The sequence below is a fragment of the Arvicanthis niloticus genome, chromosome X, assembly GCF_011762505.2.
Source record: "Arvicanthis niloticus isolate mArvNil1 chromosome X, mArvNil1.pat.X, whole genome shotgun sequence".
In the NCBI taxonomy this organism is placed as follows: Eukaryota; Metazoa; Chordata; class Mammalia; order Rodentia; family Muridae; genus Arvicanthis; species Arvicanthis niloticus.
Window position 1 is genome coordinate 49,420,033 of NC_047679.1, and position 20,249 is coordinate 49,440,281.

General features: G+C 37.2%; 1 protein-coding gene across 1 annotated transcript in view; it reads right to left on the bottom strand.

Moving 5' to 3' along the window:
* Window positions 1-225: 225 nt before the first annotated feature.
* Window positions 226-20,249, bottom strand: part of Arhgef9 (Cdc42 guanine nucleotide exchange factor 9) — a 135,905-nt gene continuing 115,881 nt past the window's right edge. The window contains 3 exon segments of the mRNA XM_034485018.2: window positions 226-3,463; window positions 6,271-6,339; window positions 9,476-9,719. Coding sequence (XP_034340909.1) covers window positions 3,282-3,463; window positions 6,271-6,339; window positions 9,476-9,719 — 495 coding nt within the window. The 3' untranslated portion in view covers window positions 226-3,281.

A 20,249-nucleotide genomic window follows, 5' to 3' on the forward strand; every position in this document is an offset into this window, starting at 1 on the left:
AAACAGCAGGATAAGAAACTCAAGATAATTGGAGCAAGTAGTCTCAGAGCACACAAATTGTCTTTATTTTGCAGTTGGGCACACGTGTGCATACATACACACACATGCATGAATACACAGGCACACATATGCATGTGCATACACTCATGTACGCTCGCGCGCGCACACACACACACACACACACACATGTACACACATACACAAATGGCACAACTGTGCCTGAAATTCTTTTTACTTCTTTTATTGAACTCCATAAATATTTTCATAAGGCTTTATGTCATTACAACATCTTTTTTTTTGTTGTTGTTAAACATTTCCAAATACACAATTTTGACACTTGTTTGACAGGGTCAAACAGTCAGATAATAGAAACAAAAGAGTAAACCAGCAAATGCAGAGCAGCAGGGGTAGTCAAAATCACTGGTGCCCATCTAGTCACCCAGCCCGCCCCACCCCCAAAGCACTAAAATATCACTATTTGGCTTCATACTAGAATTGTTAGAACTCTCTTGTTGCTGTCCTTAATAGATCAATTAAAGATATACACATAGAAAGAGGATAAGAGAAGGAGAGAAAAATCGTATTTCTGTATTTAGGACCTCCCTACAGTAGAACTCATAGAACAAACTTGCAAAACCCTTTTGGAAAGAAAATTCGAGCCTCATTGAGTTGAGGAAAGGGGAGTACAGGGCCATGCAGAAACAGGAGAATTATAGAGTTTGGGGTGGGGGGCATAACATGGCTGTGGGGATGCAACAGGTTTAGCTACTGAGTCCAGGGAATTGATGAGTTTCCCTTTGGGCTACTAGCCACTGATCTACTTTGAGCCATAGGTACGGGGGTGGAGTAGGGCATTCCAATCAAAGGAGAGCTGAATTGGTAGTGCCTTTACAAATTACTACATCTTGTAAGGCCAGTGGACTGGATGGAGACACAGGATGATGAGAGGTAATACCCCTGATCTGGGAGCCTTGAATGTTGGACTCAGAAAGGGGAGGAGAATGAGAGGGCCTGGCCAAAAGATACTATAGATCTAGAAACCTTTCAAAACAAGCCCTCCTGGTGTGCTCCTAACCCCTGGAGAAAGTTGCCAAGGCCAAGACTAGTGAGGGTGGGTAAAAAGTAGGAAAAGAAGGTAAAATAAGGGAGGCCTGCATAGGAAGTGAAACACATTTCAGCTTGCCAAGGGAGAACATTGTAGTCTATATGATAAATACCAGGTATCCTGTCATAAATGCTTAATGTAGTTCTACCATGTGCTAAGCAGTGATAGCCAGTCCCGAGCCCTGGTGTTCTGCTAGCTAGCCTTGATAACTACAAAGTCTGACAACAACTTGTAATTTGTTTCAGGGGTAGGGCTTGGTCTAGGTCAGGAAGCACAAATTCAGCTTTGTTGAAGACCTCATACAGCTATGGTTGCTGCTAGGTAAGCTTAGATTTTTTTTTTTTTTTTAATAATGAAGTCTTTTCTTGTGAGGTCCAGGACAGACTCAATCTCCAGATTCCTGGATAGGGTGGGTTTTCACACTTCTTTATATTCTCTTTTTCTCACTCTAGCCATACAAAGGGCTAAATGACAAAGAGTACTCTACTGTACTCATGGGGATTCTGATTTTTGTGGGAAACCTTCTGGTCAAATGGAAAGCCTGCTAAGAATGAACTTCAGTGTTATGCCTCAAATCTTTTTCCCCCCAGATGTAAAAGTAGCCCGAGGCTTCTCTATCACTTGCCTCAGTTGTTCTGGGATGGGGGTCTGTCAGGAACAAAGCCTACTTTGAATGCCAGAATGGCTCTAACTATGCCAATACTCACAATCCTCTACCAGGAAGACAGTAAGGGCAAAGGAGGAGACAGAGAAGATTATCCATGCAATCTGCTAACAATTGGGGATGTTTCTTATACTTTTAGTGATGCAAATTACTGGTATATTATTTTTGATAAAGCCTTTCTCTTTTCCTGATGGTCCCTACGTTTCCCTATATGATATTGCTGTCAACTTTGAACTCTTTTCAGGGTAATCTGAAGGTGGCTAATGATCTTGGCCAAGCAAGTTTTTCTCTTGAACTCCTCCATAAACTTCTAACAGTAATGCTTTATGAATCTGAAAATGGAAGCAGGAATGATCAGAACACTATATAGAGAGCCCTATCTGACACCTACCACCTATTAGCTATGGGCTATGGGATGGAGATTAATCTCTTCCTCAGGAAGCAAAGTCTCAATTTCTTTGCTACTAGTTTAGATAATCCTTTTTGCCTAGGGAAGAGACAGGTTGAAAAGGAGATCCATAATAAAAGAGGCTTGAAAAAAGAGACTAATGGACCCAAACTAACTCTTAGGTGAAAACTTTCAATGACTTAGCATTGCTGTTACACGGGAATTCTCGGTGCTAGAAGAAATCACCTAAATAAAAACTATCTCCCTAACAGAAGTCTTCTCTACCCTCATTACATTCTTTCACTTCTTTGTTTCTGTTTGGTTTTATATCCTTCCACAATACCTAAAACAGTGAAAGCAATAGAAATACCAAGCAGATAAATCACAAGGGCACAACAGAGCATGTGTCTAGACTGGCACAATTGTGGACATAGGATGCTGGGAAAAGGCTGTTGTTATAACTGCAGGGCTACAGGAACATTTGCAGATGGTTGCATGAGGAACAGGAGATGGGAATCCTCCCCTTCTCAGTGAAAAGTGACAGGGAGAGAAATGAAATCCCAAACTCACTACATAAATTAAATTCAAAAGTTATTAGCATCAGTATCATAAGGAAAGGGCAATAAAACAATGCAAATACTCTATGGTAATAATGACAGGTCAGTGAACTAGAGGAGCGGATAAGTTATCTTAACAGGAAAAAGAACAAAGAATAAGGGGGAGGGGAACAAGGTTAAGAACTAAAAATTTTAAGAAGTGATTACATGTTTGGAAATCAGTGGTACTTCTTACCAACTATAGATTTCAATTGCCCAAAACAACAGAAAATGGTTTTGGTCCTTCTCTGTGTGTGTATATGTATGTATGTGTGCATGCATGTGCATGCATATGTGCACACATGCCCACACACACACACACACACACACGTGTATACGTAAATGTCTATGTGTGTGTGCGTGCATGTATGTGTGCACACACACGCACACACACACACTCACTCTCACACACACACACATTTTATATATATATATATATATAAATTTTCAACAGTGCTTCTCCGAAAAAAAGGTCCATCTATAAATATAATTTTATTTATTTTAAAATTATCTGCCTTCCTATAGGTATTATTTTTTGAAGGGGGTTAACCTACTGAAGTTTTGCCAGAATGGTGACTGGCTGCGTTTCGGTTCAGTGAACTCAAACACTTGAGACGGAGCGATGCCATCGGGGACCAGGTACTGGCCCTGGTTTAACGGGTCCTGTGGTGGTGGATAGGAAGGAGGAACTGAGCGAGCAGAGTTGACACCTAGAGCAAATAGGAGACCAAAGGAAAGAGTATAAATTAAGTACCAAGTGAGTTTTCAAACACTAGTTTTATGAGTTTTACCTGGTAATGAATTGAATAACCCTAATTCCAAACTCTGAAATCTAATAGCCAGAAAGTTTCATATTTTGGACCTTTTAAGATTTCCATATTAAAGTTGTTCAATCAAGAAAGTCTATACAACAAATATTCCAAAATTTAAAAAAAATATATCTAATTTGTAATCTGAGGTACATTGTGTCTCAAGCATTTCACGTAAATGATAATCAACCCATGCTGTAAATTGTTTCTTTCCCTGTCATATTTGCACCGGCATCTCTATTTTTATTCACTATCTTATTACTATTCTCTTTCACCATCTTATCAGGCATCACCAATAAAATAAAATGAAATACAATAAAATAGAATAAATCTTAAGTGTTACCATCACTTGTTTGACAGACAAGAAAACCAAGAACCAGAAGAAATCTTATACCTAAGATCTTAGACTCAGCTCGCAAAAAAGTGGGAACTAGAGCTCACATGTGCAGAGTTCCTGGTTAGGATTTCTTTCCAGGAGACCATAATCCCTGAAGAACCTCACAAACTCTTTTCAGTTCTAGACTTTGGTTCTCTTCCTCTCCAACCCTACCTGAAAGCGTCAAAATAATCTGGTTAAGAACTACTGACTTCAGGACTTTCCATAACGGTTAAGACCCAAGTAATTTAGTATTTTGCTTTGGGTTGACAGTGACAAACCTGTATTCAATAGAAAATTGACATTAGTAGTTGAAACAGAAAGTAAATTCATCACCATAAGACATAATTCATAGAAAAAAAGGAAAATGGGATCTATGACCTTTTAATGATACTGAGATTATAGACCTTTTTATATTAATGGAGGATTCAAGGAATCCAACTACCCTGACAGTAGTTCTAATGCTAAGCCATCATCAGCCATTGGTACTTCCATAGGAAGAATCATCTGGTTCTGTAGTCATTTTTGAAAGGTGGCAAATGTTAAAAATATGAGGGTATTAGATGCTAACAAATAATACAGGGATGTCAAGGAGGAAGTCTTGCTTTATAAAGCTCTATTTTTTCATTTTCTCTTTCAAGCTTTTGATATCAAATATACAAACCCTAAAGATTTTTAAAATACATTTTCTTAGCTCTATAGTTTCGTATTTAATTTCACAATGAATTTCTACTTAATTATTACACAAAGTGTGGGCTTATAATCAAGGTCCTAATTTGTCTATAGAAGTCTAATTCAGACTATTTGTTGAAAATATTGCACTTTCTTTGCTGAACTGTTGTTCTGTCTTTGTCAAAATAAGTCACACATATGCATGCAGGTCTATTTCTGAATTCTTTCTATTAAACTATCTGTATTGCCTCAGTTAATGTACCTATATAATGAGTGTTGAAATTAGGTAAACTAGGTACTTCCTTTTTATTCTTATTTTTTCAAGATTGTTTTATTTATTCTAGAGTAATAATCTGATTTTCAACTGGCCTTAAAGTCTATGAAGATGAAGGCTGTGTATATGATTCTGACATTTTTTGTATTGATAAATTCAATTGGGCTGATGCATCAGGAATTAGCATTTAACCCAGGAAGTTATATATAAATTCTGAAAACCAAGACAGCAGAAAGTAAACAAAGTAAAGTGAAAAAGTCCTTTTTATCAGCCAGATAACTCTTCCCTCAGAAAAACAGATGGTCGATAATGTCCCATGATATTACAAATAACATGTGAAGGGGACACTAGAACAATTACTTAACTAATGACATTTGCATGAGAGCTATCCTATCAGTGTTCCCTTCATTACTTCTAGAATTCATTCTGAATCCTAGAACTAATGAGAGAGCAGAAGGAAAGGACTGGAGAAAGTGATGTCTTATTAAGATTATCTATTCCTTGGAACAGTGAAAATACTGTCAGTAAAAAATAGCTGCCAGTAATTGAGATGAGAGAATCAAATGAGCTCTTCTTTTCAAATGAGATATCACCATCATCAGGACCCTGAGATGAAGAGGGGAGAGCAGTGGTCTCAGAATCAAGATGACTTAGGTTAAAAATCACTTTACCTTGAATGTTTTCAGTTTCTTAACCTGGAACAGGGGCTAATAGTGCCATTTTCTTTGGGTTACTATAAAGATGAAATGAAAGAAATTAAGAAACTTGGTACTATGTAGACACTCTAGAAAGCGGAAGGTAGCTCCTTCTTTTTGCTCAATTGAGCACTTTAGTTTTGTTCTGGTTCATGAAAAAGAAAAGAAAAACTATTTCAAATTTAAGTTGATTCTATTTGAATTTGAATTTTTCAAAGGTATTTCCATGTATGCCTTGGAGAAAGACAGTCTTGCTTCAATTTGAGGTTCTTCACTTTGGTTTGGGGTTACTGATTAGGTAAGCATGTTTAGACCACTGAAAGAAAGCTGAGAACATATCCCTATATATTTATATTTATTAAATAAATTATATACATGCACTATTGCCTGCCTCTCTCTAGATTATTCAAGGAGTTTTTCTTATTTTGAAGTAAACACAAAAATAATTTTTTTATTTTGTTTTGTTTATGTAGCCAATAACATAGATATGACTAACCCACATCCCTTACTTTCAAGAATTAAAACATTAAGAACATTTGTTACTTGTTATCAAGAATACCTGGGCAGCTGGAAACTATTCCAAGTGAAGCTCAGTATAGAAAGGAGCCAAGGAATATGAAAACACATACCCCATGGTTTCCTAGTCCCACACAGACAGTGAGTGGGTCTGAAGGAGTAAAGACAGAGGTACCTTTCTGTTTAGAGGCTTTTCTCACAGTCATTGCAGCCTGTCTCTTCTGATTTTCAGAAATCTCAAAGCCTACAAGAGAACAAAAGTTATATATATATATATATATATATATATATATATATATATATATATGACAAGAAATAATGAAAAATGAAGGCCTTGAATTTGAAAGAGATATGGGAGGGGTGTAGAGCAGGGTTTGGTGGAGGAAAAGGAATAATGATGTAATTATAGTATAATCTCAAGAAATAAGTTACAAATTTTAAATACAAAAGGTCACTACCTTTTTCAAAGGTATTTCCATGTATGCCTCAGAGAAAGGCAGTCTTGCTTCAATTTGAGGTTATCTAGTAATTCTTTTCTAGAAAATCCACTAAAGTAATCTATTAGAAATTTGGAGAACTAGCCACATTTCTTTGGGGTGTATGCCCAGGAGTTATACTACTGGATAATAAGATTTATTTTAATTTTCTTAGGAATCTCCATGGTGTTTTTGTTAATGGCAATCCTTGATCATTTGCTATTTTCTTTTTGCTAAGTTATTCCAAATGGATGGATGAATCATTGTGGTTTTGAATTATTCATTTCCATTGATTAGTGTGATTGATCATGTTTTCATGTATCTAGGGGGCCATTTGAAAGTCTTCTTTTGAAAAACATCTACCCATGTCTTTAATTCATATTTTATTTGGGTTACTTGCTGTCTTGTATTGAGCTGTTTCAGTTTCTTATAAATTCTGGAAATAAATACTGTTATACAGCACTATCCTCTGAGCTAAACATCTGTCATCTTTATAAGCCCAGCTGTGTCTGCTTGAAAAATATTATCACAAGGGTATTCAGATTGCCTTTGTAACCAGGTGGATGTAATTCTGCCCTAATTATACGTGGTCTCATTGTTTCCAGGAAGTATCACAGGCTGGTAAAGACTAAAAAAAAAGGATCTATTTATGCAGCCATGATGGGCACAGACCTCCTAGTTGGCTGCTTTAGGGTCACCTGTGCACCTGGCCATAAACCATCATGCTTGCTCTATAAGTAAGCCTAATACACTTATTGGTTCTTCTGGGTGAAAGTTATGTAGAATTAAACTTTAGTTTGTCATTAGGAACTTAAGTGGAATGATATATATATATATATCTTACCAACTTTCCAATATGGACAGAATTCTTATAACAAATGTCACACTATACGTTAGTAAGAGGTTTCTCCTAAATTGTAGCTATCTCATGTTTGGTTTTATTTCTTTTATTTCTTTCTTTTTCTATAAAGTATTTTTGAGTTTGTATGGCAAAAAGACACTTACATTCCCAGGTTTATTGAAAACACTATTCACGATATCAAGAATATGTGGTTAACCTAATTACCCATCAATGAACAGATATAGAAAATGAGAAGATACTATTTAGCTGTATGAAAACATGAAATTCTGACATTTTTAACAAAATAGTAGGATTTGTAGGATATTACATTAAGTAAGATAAGTCAGATGTGGAAAAGACACTGTATAATCTTATATCTTAAAAATAGCATCATATATGTGGAGAGCAGAATGAAATTGGAGAGAAAAGGGAGTAGAGAGAATGCAGAGAGGGCATTCAGTAGGTTCACTAATATAGTTACATAGGAGGAATAAATTCTTTGTTCTGTGGATTAGTAGGATGCTGACATTGGGATGTAAAGTGAATAAATAAATAAATAAATAAATGGGGAAAATAATACTCTAGGTGTATTTTCAATGTGGACTTTAAGATATGGGAAGACAAGGATTACTACATCTTACTGGCCATCCATCTTTTGCTCTGGGCCACTTCATTCCCTAGCATGTTATGGCATAAGAACCTTTTGTATCAGAACTCTAACAGGTAAGCATATTTTTAAGAGACAATTTTTGAAAATTTGAACATGTAACATTTAAAGGTAGAATTCCATTTGTATAAAACATGGAAGAAAACAGAAACTTTTCTAGGAATTAGAAAGGTTGATTTATTTGCTGCCTCCTTAGTGCTGGGGATTGAATAGAACCTTATGCATGCTAGCAAGTGCTCTATCTTTGAACTACATCTCTTCCCCTTCATTTTATAAAAACAGACTCCTGCTATAGTTCAGGTTGGCTTGAACTCATGATACTGCCCAGGCTGGCCTTGAACTTGTAATAATCCTGTCTCCATCTTCTGAATGCTACAATTACAGATATGAAGAATCATACCTATTTGATAATTTTTATTATAGAAATTGGACCTTAAGGATGATACTGGGTAATATTTAATAAACTACAAATCTTTAGCCACAAGACCATAGCCACATAAATTGCTTCAATCCCAAACTGATGTTTTATTCTGAATCTAAATGAAATGAGTGGTCATGTTTTTTGATATTATTATATTTTCTGTGATTTATTTTTAAATAGTTCTAGAGTATGATGACTAAGTACATAAAATTTTAATTATAAGTTAATATCTGAAGTGATTTATCAAGAATTAAATATTCAGAAACCTTTGCCTCAGGGACTAATACTGCCACCTGAATGGAGGAGGCCTACAAAGCCCACCTCTGATAGTTATCTGTTTTCACTAGTAAAGTGAATGTAACTAAATGTACACATGTAATTTGGTCTTCTCAGAACTCAATATAAGAATGACATGAACCCATAATCTGAAAGGGACCTGCAGTTTGTGAATAAAAGTGGATCCATTGCTTTGGTCCTCCTCAGAATTATATTGATACTTTTCTTTTTGCCTTCAGAGTTGCAAGGCCCTGGTTTTTATTTCCAGCATCACAAGCAAAGCTATCCATCTCATCAGTATAATTCGAGCAAATCTGCATTGACAAACCATTTCATAAAACATATTCTCATATACCTAGAGAGAGAGAACTGTGAATATATGGAGATTACAGAATAGAATGTAAACTCTTCTGTGTTTGTTTGCTAATACATATGAGTATAGAGGTAGGAGAATCAAGTTTGGAATTGGCTTTTGGTACAATATTCCTATCTGATAATTGGTATTAGGCATGAACAATCTGTAACTCATATCTATTGGTATTTTTAAAGACCCATAAGGAACCAGCATAGTGACTTAGGTCAGTTTGCAACAAAAATCTTTCCTTTGACTATAGAAAGATAAAATCAATTGTAATGCTCTATCCTATGGAAAGGTCTTCACAATTATATATATATTTTTTCTGTTCTCATGTTACTTACCAATTTTTTCATCTTCTTGTACCATTTTCCTCTCTTCTCTGAAAGCTCTAAGCCAACGTATTTTCTCCTCCAGTTTCTTGGCAAAGAACAGATGCACTTCTTCGGTTTCCTTATTATGAAGCTTGAAAGCATTTTTCATGCTGACATTAAAGTCATCATCTCTGCCATCTTCAATGTCAATTACCTCATATTTATCCATGTCAATGCGCCCCTTGTAGTATAGGATGTCTCTCCGGATTAGGTCCTAGGTGGGAAGAAACAGGTTATGTGTCAGAAGTTCAGGCAGAGTGGATGCCAGGAGAGGTGGTACATGGTCACAAAAGGATACAAACACTATCATTGTTCTGAGATATAATTGAAGATTTTATTGCCTTAGTACATGCACTGAGATGACCAGATGGATACTGACAAGTTGGCTAAGTAGGCCCTCTAAGAAATTTCCTATGGAAACAGATGCAGAGACTCAGAGCAAACATCAGGCAGAGCTCGGGAGTCTTGTGGAAGAGTGAAGAATAGAATTGGGTGAGCTGGAGGGGTAAAGGACACCACAGAAAGACCTACAGAGTCAACTAACCTGAGTCCAAGGGGCTTACAGAACATGGGCTACCAACTATGGTGCATGCAGTAGCTGGACCTAAAACCCCTATACATTTATAGTAGAGGTGCAGCTTGGTCTTTATATGGGTCCCCTAACAAGTGGAACAGAGGCTGTTTCTGACTCTGTTGCCTCCCCTTCCCCTAACTAGATTAACAGGTTGTTCCTCAGTGGGAGAGGACGTGCTTAGTCATGCTGTGACTGGATGTTCCAGGGTGGAGTGGTATGCAAGAGGGGCTTCCCTTCTCTTCAGAGAAGGGAAAGGGATAATGGAGGAAGGGCTTTTTAAGGGCTGGACTGGGATGAAAGGATGGGGGTATGGTCAGGATATAAAATGAATAAATAAGTAAATTACTAGAAAAAAAGAGATTTCCTATATCCAAAGATTGTTTCAAACCCTAGTATCAATCACTAGAATGTAAACTCCTTATAAGCAGCAGAAATGAGTGTACAATAAAAAGCACTACCAGCAAGGGAATTTTCATCTTCCAAAAACTTGGCATACTTACCAGAGGCATAAAATGAGCTCACTAAATGTGCTGGAAAAAAATTCAGGCAGGATACAGAGAATAAAATTGTAGATGAAAGTTCATTGGTGAGAGTTACTAGAAGGTCATATGCTATTGGACATGAAGAGTTAACTGTAATGGATCCAGTGCTTTTAGTACTTGGGATTTTGGATAACAGCTAGTCTGACATGAAAAGTGTGGGTGAAAGAGAATAAAAGAAGGTACATATATCAACACAGATGCATCTCACAATCTTATATGACAAAAGCAAATATTGTACATGTATGAATACAATGTTCTCTATCTTTTGTTGTTTTACTCATGAACACAGAATTAGATCAATCCTAATTCTAGTCAATGAGACACTCATCCTAAGTCCATGCATAGTGCTCTTATTTCTGTACTTACTCACATTTTAAATGACATATTAAGTATTGGTGAGCTTGCTACCATATCTAAAGCTTTATTACGCCAAATACTCTCATCTTAAATCTCATGCTCATCATTGATTTCATTTCCTTTCTATATATTTTAATCTGATTTGTATTTTCCACAATCACCATATAAAACAATGCTGGATATTTCTAGAGACATGTACAAGTAACAAAGTTATAAGGAAATATATAACGATCATATGTAGTAAATTCAAGAGCGGATGAGAAAAATAGAAGTGAGTCAGAAATTGAAAGAAACATGTCCTACTTTGTTTTCTATTGCTGTGATGAACACTATAACCAAGAGTAGCTTGGGAAAGAAGGGGCCTATTTGGCTTACAGGTTTCATCTGTAATCAAGGGAAGCGAAGACAGGAGCTCAAGGCAGGAACCTAGAGGCAGAAACTGAAGCAGAGACCATGATGCAATGCCGATTACTGGCTTGTTCCTCACGGCTTTCCCACCTACTTTTCTTGTACAACCCAAGGCCCACCTGCCCAGGGACTGCATTGCCCATTGCATTGCCCATTGCATTGCCCACTGAAGTTTCTTCTTCTCTGATGATTCTAGCTGTGTCATTTGAAAAATCTAAATAGTACTGTAATGAATTAGTTAATAGTCTTACCCAACTACAAACTCTGCATGCTACAATATGGATCTATTTGGCAAAATGTGCACTTGCACAGGGGTTTAACAATGGAGGGGCTAACTAACTGCATTCTGGTTAGATAAGAGGAATGCTGCATGAGAGGAAGTATATAGGTATTGTAAACCTGGTTTTGAATGATTCTCAACGTATTTCTGGCAATCTCAAATCCTTGGGTGTGGAGATACAAGTGTTGTTTAACTATTTTAAAACGGATAACCACTATATAGCTCTTTTTACTGCTGTGATTATTATGCATGCAAATAAACTGAGAGTACATATGGGTTCTAATCCACTGGGGACACCTGTCATTAAGCTCCAACAGTTCTGTTGGGTATTTGCAACAGCAGTCCAACAGGAGAGGAAGGCACAGGTTGAACAGAGAAGGCTAATACATTTTAGGCCTATTTCTTTTGACCATATCCAAAATGCATAAGCTCAGTCCTGGCCCAAAGCATAGAGGGCTCCCATTAACTGATTATAAATTTCAGAAATGTTTTCTGAGACATATGCTAAAACACTGAGCAGTGTCAGGATCATGTAACTAGACAAAAGGGGGACAATATAGGAAAACGTCGATGTAATGCTTGAATTCTTCACTACAGTTGATATAATGACATATACAGACCTGGAAAGGCAGATATAGACAGCATACTTCAAGAGTGGCTACCTACCAACCTAAAATATTAACAACCTCAATTTCCTGGTTCCTAACTTTAGTCTAAAATTTCCTTCTCTCCTCTATCAAACTAGTGCTTCACGGTCATTTTAAGTCTTAAAAGCCTTTCACATTTCCTAAAATTGGAAATATGTGTATGATCATGGGAATCCATTGCCAGTAAGAATCTGAATATCCTATTGTCTATTTGAATATTTATATATGACAAAGGAACAAAGACATATCCTATTTCTTTAGAAGATTGGGAATTAGAGTGATGTGTTGTTAAAACTCTTGTGTTATTAAATTTTTCTATTTGTAGCTAATAAAGGGTTTAATGTGATTAGTGATAAGATAAATAAATGATCTGGAATGATCTACAGGCTCAGGAAGTCCAATCATAGGTAGCAAAGGCCATGAACAATAGAGGACAGGGAGAGTATATGAATAAAATACAAATATTTAAGTGTGAATTCTAGAAGTGTAACACATTAAGTGTATGGCTTGGGCAAGCCACTTAACTTCTCTCAGCCTAATTATTGCAACTTTAAAATGATAAAAGTTGACTTTATCACATTAAATAACTGCAAAGCTCCCACTTAAATACAAAGATTCCATGCTACAAGGCTAGCCTTGCCAGTAAATGTAGCCTTGAGCTTTTGTGATCCTTTAAAATCCTTTTGGCAAATGTCAAACTTTGATAAACCTCCAAAGTCTACTGCCTCTTATAGCTTAAACTAGCCAAGCAAGCTAAATATGAAGAGTGAAGTACTACAAGTCAAAGAAAAGACAAAGTCCAATCTTTTCTATTTACATGGCCACTGACTTTAGAAATTTGACACAAATTCAGGGTAGGAAGAGTACTTTCTAACTCAGTCAAACAAATCACACATCTACCTGGGCTCACAATAATGTATCCTTTTCTCTCCAAACAGCTCTCTTATTTCAATCTGTTTAATCTGCGTGGTCAAAGTCACATAGTCTTCCCCCAAAGAAACCTTCTCTGATTGTATATTCTAGCCCTTGTGCCCCCATTTTGTCTCAGTTCTTACACTGTGACAGTACTTAAACACTATTCATCTAGCACTTAACCATCATGCCAATTATAGCTCTTAGTTTCGTTTGCTCATTGAGATTGTGCGCTGTCTTCTTTGAACTTGCAACATTCAGGGATTGTCCATAGAAAGTTTATGGGGTCTTCTGAACACATCAAGAAAACAAAGCCTTTCTGAGTTCTGGGTGCTTGTGGTACTGTTGGTATCAAGCTTCTGACATGTCTGAGTATCTTCACAGGGGCATAGCAATAATATGCCCCAAACAGATAATATTTAGATCACAACTTCCCTGTCTACTGGAATTTACTGTTTTTAACAGGATACCAGCCTTTCTCCATTTCTCTTTTTGTTTGTTCAAGTCTGGGAACAAAAAAGAGTTTAGTACTTCTCCAGGATGTACAGCCTATAAACACCAAGCTTCTGGCCATAGTCTGTGACTCCAGCAAGGAACCACCCTAATCCCTGACATTACATAATTCAAACAGCTCACAGATATTTCAACTTGATCCCACTAGGTAATCCTAGGATTTAGCAAGACTGCACAGGACATTTTGTACAAATGACAGATGCTACAATCTGGAGTATAAAGCAGTTCAGGATTATAGCCTGCCTTATTCATTTTACCTCTACTACTTTAGAAGGGGTCCTGGCTACTCTTTCCCAGCCCAGAACACCCCAGTTTTCTATCCAAATTTTGGGGAATGCACATGGACAAAGGCAGGCTTGTTTTGGTCACTATTATATTCCAACATAAACAGTACATGCTTAATGGTCAAAATAAAAATAACAATGACAACAGTAGCAATGAGGACATAAACAGCATATATTATATGCCAACTGATATCCTAACAACTCTGCATTTGTCAACTTAATTTCTGCTGATGAAAGTGCTACAAGGTAGGTAACTGCATCTAATGATGAACTGTAGATAGAGCGCACTGAATTTAGGATTAAACGGTGGAGCCAGGCTTTCGGTCTAGAACATCTGGCTCTAAAATCTGTAGCTTTTATTTAAAAATATGCTATATATTGCTTAAGAATAAATATTGCTAAGTGAACGATTAGCAACATGACATATACTGTAATTGTATAAACAGCTAACATTTAGTAAATACAATGTACCAACAACTCTATCTGTATAGCCTCGTTTAAAGTTCATGATTCTCTTTAGATTTCTATTTTTTTCAAATGAGCAATAATTATAAGCAGAGAAAACTTGTTTAAATTCAGACAGCTCATTAGAGAAAAGTAATGGGTACCCTGTAATCTGGCTTATTACTCCACTACTTCCCAGTATTTATCATGGTTCCATTGTACAGCCTTTCTCAAATGTGTTTTATTGCTAGTTCAGTCAGACAATAAAGAAAATAGATAAAATTAGATGAATAAAAAGAACAGATCAATAAAAGGAAACAATTGATTAAAAAAAATACTGGCTCAACATTAGACTGATCAATAAGAGATGATTAATAAGAGTCTAGTATCCACTTTTTCAGTTTTAACTCCCTTGTCTATCTTATTTCTATTTTATTCAGGTCTGTTCCCTTAAAGAAAATTATTTATTTGTGTATGTATGTGCACACGAATATATGTATTGGAAACACGTGAGTGCATATGAATGGAGAGGCCAGAAGTGAACATTGAATCCCCTGGAACTAGAGTTATGGGCAGTTGTGAGCCACCATGCCAGTGTTTGGAACTGAATGCCAGGTCCTCCGTGGAGCAGTGAGTGCTCTTACTCACCACTAAGCCATCCCTCCATTCCCCTATCCCTACCTCATATCGCTGCTGTTGTATGTGAGTTGTTTAAAATGAATGGCCCTAGTTCCATCCATTTGCCTGTACAAACTTCTCTGAACAAAAGTCTTCTGTCCAGTATCGTTACATGTAATTTAGTTCTTATCCCTCAGAATCTTGTGAAAGCAACAGAAATATAGTACAATGATGCTAGGGGACAATAGGGCACACTGGAATAGGCGCAGGTAAGAATAGTGAATGCAGAGAAAAGGTTGCTTAGGACAATAATAGGAATGTAGGAAAATTGGTGGATAATGGGAGAAAGAGGTCTATTCTGTTCCACAGTAAATAGTGAAAAAGGAGAACAAAAGCCAAAATATGGAAAATTATTTCCAAAACACCAAAATCATTTCAAAATAATGATATCAGGGAGAAAACAGAAAACATCTACAAAACTAAACTAATAGAGGAGCAGAGGCCAGTACACAGGATAAGAAGAAAGACAACAAAAGAGTCTTAGAAATGACAAGGAAAGAAAAGGAACAGAAATTAGAGGAACTGCTGGCGTCTTTCATGTGTATGGTAACTGCTATTTCAAAAGTACTGTCTTTTATCCTTCCCTCTGTAAGACAAACTATGAGTTGCATGAGCTGTTCAAGCTTTTCTGAGTGTCTTATTCAATCCCAACTCCTAGTGTACAAAACAGGTGAGATTGTGTTTACCTGGCTATAAATTAAAGGAATCAGAAAAGTCAGACAGAAATTCAGCAGGTGGACATTAGTAGTTGAACATTAAAGAACAGATTGAATATTTGAATGTTTCCTATATCACCTGTAGCAGATAATTATTCTGTCAACAGGTAAATTGAGTGACGGAGACTTAATCAATTTATAATAGTCTATCTTTTGCTACTAAGTAGGGGCTTCCTCATGTGCATCTACAACAGTCCAGCCTCTCAACTGCCACTTCATAGGCATAGGTCTCATTTCTTCTTCACAATAGTCCTGCTGATTGTTCTCCCTGCATTATACATGATATAATGGAGGTACATGAAATAAAAACAGTTACTTGCTTGATTGACACAATAAGCACACCAAAAAACCAGGATTTAAGACCAGGATCATTTAACTTTATCATTCTACATTTTTTTCTCTCTATAAAAAAAATGAGAGAATCTAAAGTGGCCGCAGTAGTGGGGGGGCGGGATTAGATTTTTGGGGCTGGGGATGTGGCTCAGTTGAAGCCATTGGTTTGATTCCTGGCGTTGCATAAACTAGGCATCGTTTCTTATGCCTGTAGTCTCAGCACTTGGGATGTAGAAGCAAGAGAGATCAGAAGTTTGAACTTATATTCTCATACATAGTGAGCTCTAGGATATGTTGAGGGGCAAAAGACCCTGTCTCAAAATAAATCACCTTATTTCCACCCTGAATATAGAATCTCTCTGTGAATTTCAGTCTTATAATCTAGTACCTGAATTGAAAGATAGAATACAGAGTTCTTAATGAAACATCATTTGTTCTTAGACACAAATGCTGAGCTCTCATAGTCAACTAATCTCTGCCTAAATATTTAGACTGTTTAAATAATTGATGACAAAATTTGGCCAAGCGTAGGGGGAATAGTAACATAGAAGTCACTAGTATAGAACCTAGGGACAGTTCGGCTCCATGACTGGGGAATGTAGCTCATTGACAGACTACTTGCCTTACACCTGCAATTCTTAGGTCAATCTCTAGCCCGAGGAATGAAAACATAAAACCTAATCTCATATATCATTAAAATAGGAATAATCACAGTATTTCCCTGGTAAATTTGCAGTGTATATTGAATTAACTTAATGACTATAAAGTTTAAAAAATAGTATCAGAGACTCATTCAAATAATGCCAATTCATCATTATTTTATATTCCTTATATTTTTCATAATATAGTTTTCTGTTTTGAAAACTGGTGTATTTTCCTACCTGTAGTTTTGCCACAGATTTCATTAGGATTCTCAATATTGCCAAGATTACCCAAAGCAATTCCACCAGAGACATCTGAGAGTTATTTCAGTGAATAACAGTGTACATTTTTCTATTATGTCACACTTAAATTTTATTAGAATACAGGTCCCACAAAATCAGATGTGACTGTCATGGAGCATGCTGTCAAAATAAAAATTCCAAGCAGTGAGACACTTTATTGCAACCTTGGATCCTTAGGGTTTCAATTCCTCTTGGTAAAGGACTTTCCTTTGTTATCATTAAACCTTCCATGTCATGTAAGGGCTTGCCAGACTATCACTTATTTTTTCTTCCTTTATTTTTAATAACAGTCAGGCATTTAGAAATATTTAATTTTGTCTTGAAGATTTAAAAACTAACCTTTCTGTATTTATGAAATCACTGTGTTATTCCTGTTAAATGTCACATTTATAAAGGGCCCTTTTAAAATATGAGCTTATCAGAAAGATGAGTGTAGCCATGTTCAATTATTTTGTTGATTAGCCCATTCGTTTTTTAACTTTTTATTGATTCTTTGTGAATTTCCCATCATGCACTCCAACCCTACTTACCTGACCATCCCTCTATATTCACCATCCACCACTGCAACTCCCAAAGGGGGGAAAAATATAAAAATAAAAACATCAAAATAGAGAAAAAATAACCTTAAAACATCTCACTGTGGAAGCTGTGGTGTGTCACTGTGTGTCAAAAGAGTATATCCTTTTGTCCAGCCTTACTTACAAGGGTCCATTGCAGTGAGTCATTGATCTGCTTTGAGGCCTCTGGCTTCTGTTACACTATCAATATTGGATTCTCACCAGGACTCCTCTCGGATATCTTGTCATTAGCCTGTGTTATGGAGGTCCTACAGCTTTGGTTCTGTAGGACCAGTACATTCAAGCACTCCAGCTGCACATAGACGTGATAGATGCTGGGGTGGGCCAACTAAAGGCCCTGGATCTGAGCCTAGATGGCAGCTGTGTTGTTTAACATGCCAGTTCTGCTTTGTCCAGGTGAGAGACAGGGCCAGTGCTCCTGCTTGTGGCAGTGTGCAAGAGACATAATAGGGTCTCTGGCACCCATGCTACCAGAGCTAGCTCTCCACCTCTTCCACTCCTACACCCTTGGGCCAGCTCCCCCATGCCCACCCCACCAGGGCAAGTTCTACCACACTGCCAATGTCAGTTGTAGGACCTTTTCTTCTGAGTGAGAGGCAGAGCCAGTTCTCCCATATGTACTGCCTAGGTGAGGGGGCTGTCCCAGCTCTCCTGATTGCTGCAGGCAGTGAGTAGCTCAATCTTTCTCTATGTTAAAAAACAAACAAAACAAAACTCTGAGCTCTTGGATATCCATTTAAATGGTGTTCTAGAGATGAGTAAGGTAAACTTTTGCTCACCTCGGTCTTTTAGCCTTTGCCCAGCTTTTCTTTTATCAAAGGTTATCTTCAACTGGAGGAATCTGTGCCTTCCCCTCCCCCAGCCTCTCCCTTGCTACCAAGAATCAGTTTTTTTTCCAGTAATGGTAAAAACAATTTAGCAGACAAAATACCTCACTCTTTTGCATACCTTCTTTCCAGTCCATTATTAGTTTTTGGGTTTACCTCTCATTTGATGAATAGAAAGACTTACTGTAGCTAATGTGGAGCTCCTCAACCATGGGCTCAGTACAAATCAGATACTTTCAGTGGCCTTTATATAACAAGGCTGCAGGTTTTTTTTTTTTTTTTTTTAACTTTGGGAAGCCAGTATAAAGAACATCCAAGTATGTGGATGTGTTAATTGCCTTGAACTCTAGGCTGGCTCTGTTCTGGAAAGAAAGCCTTATGACCTCAGTACAACAATAAAACTCTCATCTGTAAGAAGCTATGTCTTTTGTGTCTTCCTAATCACTGCCTTTCTCACTAGTTGTCTTAGTGGTCACATGTCACTCCTTGTTTTTTTCCCTTGCCCCGTTGCTCCTAAATAGAGCTTACTGTTCCATCCTATCTTGTTTCCTTTATCCCTAGGCTCTGCTTTACTTTCTTGTATCTGGGCTCCTAGCACTGCCTCCTATATAGCCACTGTTTTTCAGAGCTCAGTTTCACATTTTACTTGAAGCAACTGCATCCTTTGTGGACAGATATCAAAATCAAGAAGTATAGGCAGGTAGTATGGAACACTGAAACAAACCAGATTCCTATCCCCCCTTCTTTCCTCTTCCATCCCCTCTTCCTCTCCTTCCATTTCTCCTTCTCCCCCTCTTTCTTCCCCTTTCCTTTGCCCCTCTCTCCCCCTCTCCGACTAATTGTTCTAAGCATGCACAAAGCTTAGTGGGAACAAAGGACAGACTCTTGTTGGTAACTTGACTGATAAGCTCAGAACTTCCTTGTTGCCTTTACTAACCTTCAGAAATTCTGCCTCCTAATTATATAACTGGTATTTTGCTGAGTCTCAGATTCACAAGTTTTCTCTTCCAGGTTCAGATCCTGACTGAAATAGCTACCCTACCTAATTAGCAGGTTATCGATTCCAGATCTGGCATTCAGAGTTTATCTGCAAACACTAAGACAGTTTCAATATAAGCTCAATTTACTCTCAATTGACTGTGAAAGTCAAACACATAAGAATTTAATGTAAGATACACCACACACATGCACATACAGAGAAGGCAAGGGACATAAAACATATATGTGCTTAGTGTTTCACTTAGTGTATCATGACTTAGTACCCCTCTTCCGGGGGCATTTGCTCTGGGTAAGGGAGACAGCAAAGTAGCTATGTAGCAGAGAGACAGCCAGGAATGGAAAAAAAGGAAAAAGAAAATTAATTTTGAAAGTCACTCTGAGTACCCTGAATTCTCCCTCATTTTCTCTTCTTCCCTGATTCAAAATTCTTGTCTGGCAAGTCTTACTGATAACACTGGTTTGAGCCCTCTATCATCAAAGGAGGAACACTATCCCATTAGGATTCTGCAGGAGAGATTTTATGTGGGGAAACATATGCTATCTCTCTCTGCCAAAGAGAAGTGGCTAAGAAACTAACATTTGCAGAGGTATCCAAGGATCAAGTATAAGCTATCTCCTCAAAAGGATTACTTAGATAGGATATTCAGCAACAGCATGGTTGAAGGTTTTTTTTTTGGGGGGGGGGTGTTGGTGATGTACTTTGTATAG